This window comes from Propithecus coquereli, unplaced genomic scaffold (genome assembly GCF_000956105.1).
Source record: "Propithecus coquereli isolate 6110/MARCELLA unplaced genomic scaffold, Pcoq_1.0 Scaffold11, whole genome shotgun sequence".
NCBI lineage: Eukaryota > Metazoa > Chordata > Mammalia > Primates > Indriidae > Propithecus > Propithecus coquereli.
The window spans coordinates 12,396,277-12,398,491 of NW_012134969.1; the positions used below are offsets into that span (position 1 = coordinate 12,396,277).

Sequence of the window (2,215 nt, forward strand, 5' to 3'; positions counted from 1 at the left end):
ACTAGGGAGGCTGAGGCAGGAGGATCACTTCAGCCCAGGAATTTGAGGTTGCAGCGAGCTACGATGATGCCACTGCACTCTAGCCGGGCGACAGAGGGGGACCCTGTCTCAAAAAACAAAACCCAAATCAAAACCAAAAACCGTTTAACAGAAGCCTCCTATTGCCGCTTGAAAAACATTAGGCCCAAGAAGACCCGAGTGTGTGGTGCTTCCGGTGCTCGGTTCAGCCGAGTCTCACAGCGTTTGGACCCCAAAGCCCTTGCCGGCCCAGCAGATGGCGCCGGCGCCCGCAGTGCGCCTCCAGGAGAGCAGGGGGCGCTCTGCCCGGGCCTCACGTCCCTCGCCCCCGTGACCCTTCCTTCCGCTTCCGAGCCCACCTCCTCCGGCTTGGGCTCGCAGCGTCCCTATGTCGTCTGCTGGCCCGTGGGGAGCATGGCGGCGTCTTCCAGCGGGGAGAAGGAGAAGGAACGGCTCGCAGGAGGCTCGGGAGCGGCGGGTGGTAACAGCACGCGAGAGCGGCTGCTGTCTGCGCTTGAAGATCTGGAGGTCCTATCGAGGTAACGGCGAGGCCTCAGAGCCCGGCTGGGGCTGGGTGGGGGGACTGACTCCGGAGCCGGCCGGCCGGGCGTCAGCGCTCGTTCCGGGAGCTTGACAGGGAGAGCCTAGTTCGGGGGAGTCTCCGGTGCACAAGTGTCGTGGACTTAGGGTCCGCAAACTCTCCGGGACTCTGGGCTGAATTTTTTTGTCCATTAGGGGATATTTTAGTAATGATAGTGACCCTAGAACCCCAAGACTGCCAGAGCTTAAAAGAGCGCGCGGTCTGAGTCCCTTCGGCCACGGACACTCAGGCAACATTTCGGGAATGCCCCCTGGGTGCCAAGCGCTGGGGAGACCGCAGTGAAGGGGAGGCTGGATGTCGGTTGTCAGAAGGGAGTGACCATGTGTAAACTGACTGGAGGGAGCGCTGCGGGCTGCTGGAGCACAGGGACTAGGCACCTTTCCCGGTTGTAGTCAGGGCAGGCTTCCTGAAGAGTTCACCTGGCTCATTAGGTGGCCGGTAGATAAAAAGCCTGGAAACGCGAGCGCGCACGACTTGGAATTGCAAGTTGTTTGGGAGATGGCTGGAGTGCAGCATGTGTGGCAGAGATGGAGATCAACTCGGATGTCATTTTCCATATTCTGTCACCTTTCCTGGAGTCTTCCTTAACTCCCTCACTTAAACTTGGATGTTAAATTGTATTGGTTCTACCTCCTAAAATGGTCAGATTTGCCTTCTCATTCCTATCCCCGCTGTCATGATTGCTTCTTAAATGCAACCTCCCAACAATTTTACTTACCTTAATGCTTCTGCACTTTATTCTTTTGTGTTGCCTAAGACCACTTACTGTTTTAAAAGGAATCTCATGTAACTTTTCTGCAGAAAAATACTTGGTAGATTCCCGTTGTCCAGTATGGTTAAATCCAAATTCCTCAGTCCAACCTGTTTTCATTTGCTGCCACACCCCTCTACCTTTCTTACCTTTCACTCCAGCCTCTGTTGAGTACTCCTCATTCTCAAGCTAGCCAGACTTTTATCTCCAGAGCCATTCCCACTCCACTTCCAACTTGGTGAATGATTCATTCATCCTTCAAAATCTAGCTCAAATGTCACCTTTTCTCTAGCCAACATTCTTTGACAGCTTTAGAATAAATCTTACCTACTGTATTTTGAAATATACCAGATCTAGTTACAATCAGCATTTTATCTTTCCTGTAAATTTAGTCCTTGCCGCAGCATTACCTACCAAGTTACTAGGTCAGCATGATATTAAATGACGGAAGAAAAACCTAAAAACACACAGACACCAGAAATTAAATGGCTTATGTGTTTAATCCACAGTTTAAACTGTATTAGACTCAAATACTGTCGGACAACAAATAGGGCATATGGAATTTTCAGCTGGCCTGTGGTTAAAACCGTGAGCAAGAAACTTGAAGGCATAAGGCTGCTGTTTTAGTGTATTGTTCCTATGTGAATGTTTATACAGATTAATGCAAGTGCTATTTTCTTCTTTGCCTTTGCTGGTATAGTACTTTGTGGTGAAGAATTTGTTAGTTTCTTTATTATTAGTTAGTCCTCTTAAATAAGCGTTCCCATTATTTCTTAGTAAAAAGACACTAGCCAGACAGAGCATTCGTAGTATGGTGTTTTCAGTTAAATTATTCATGTCGTTGT

The 2,215-nt window shown here is 49.6% G+C and overlaps 1 protein-coding gene across 1 annotated transcript in view; it reads left to right on the forward strand.

The window, feature by feature from the left end:
- The first annotated feature begins 398 nt into the window (after nucleotides 1-398).
- Nucleotides 399-2,215, forward strand: part of MED4 (mediator complex subunit 4) — an 18,351-nt gene continuing 16,534 nt past the window's right edge. Inside the window, exon 1 of the mRNA XM_012648496.1 lies at nucleotides 399-557. Within this exon, the coding sequence (XP_012503950.1) occupies nucleotides 433-557 (125 nt within the window). The 5' untranslated portion in view covers nucleotides 399-432. The remainder of the gene's footprint in view (nucleotides 558-2,215) is intronic.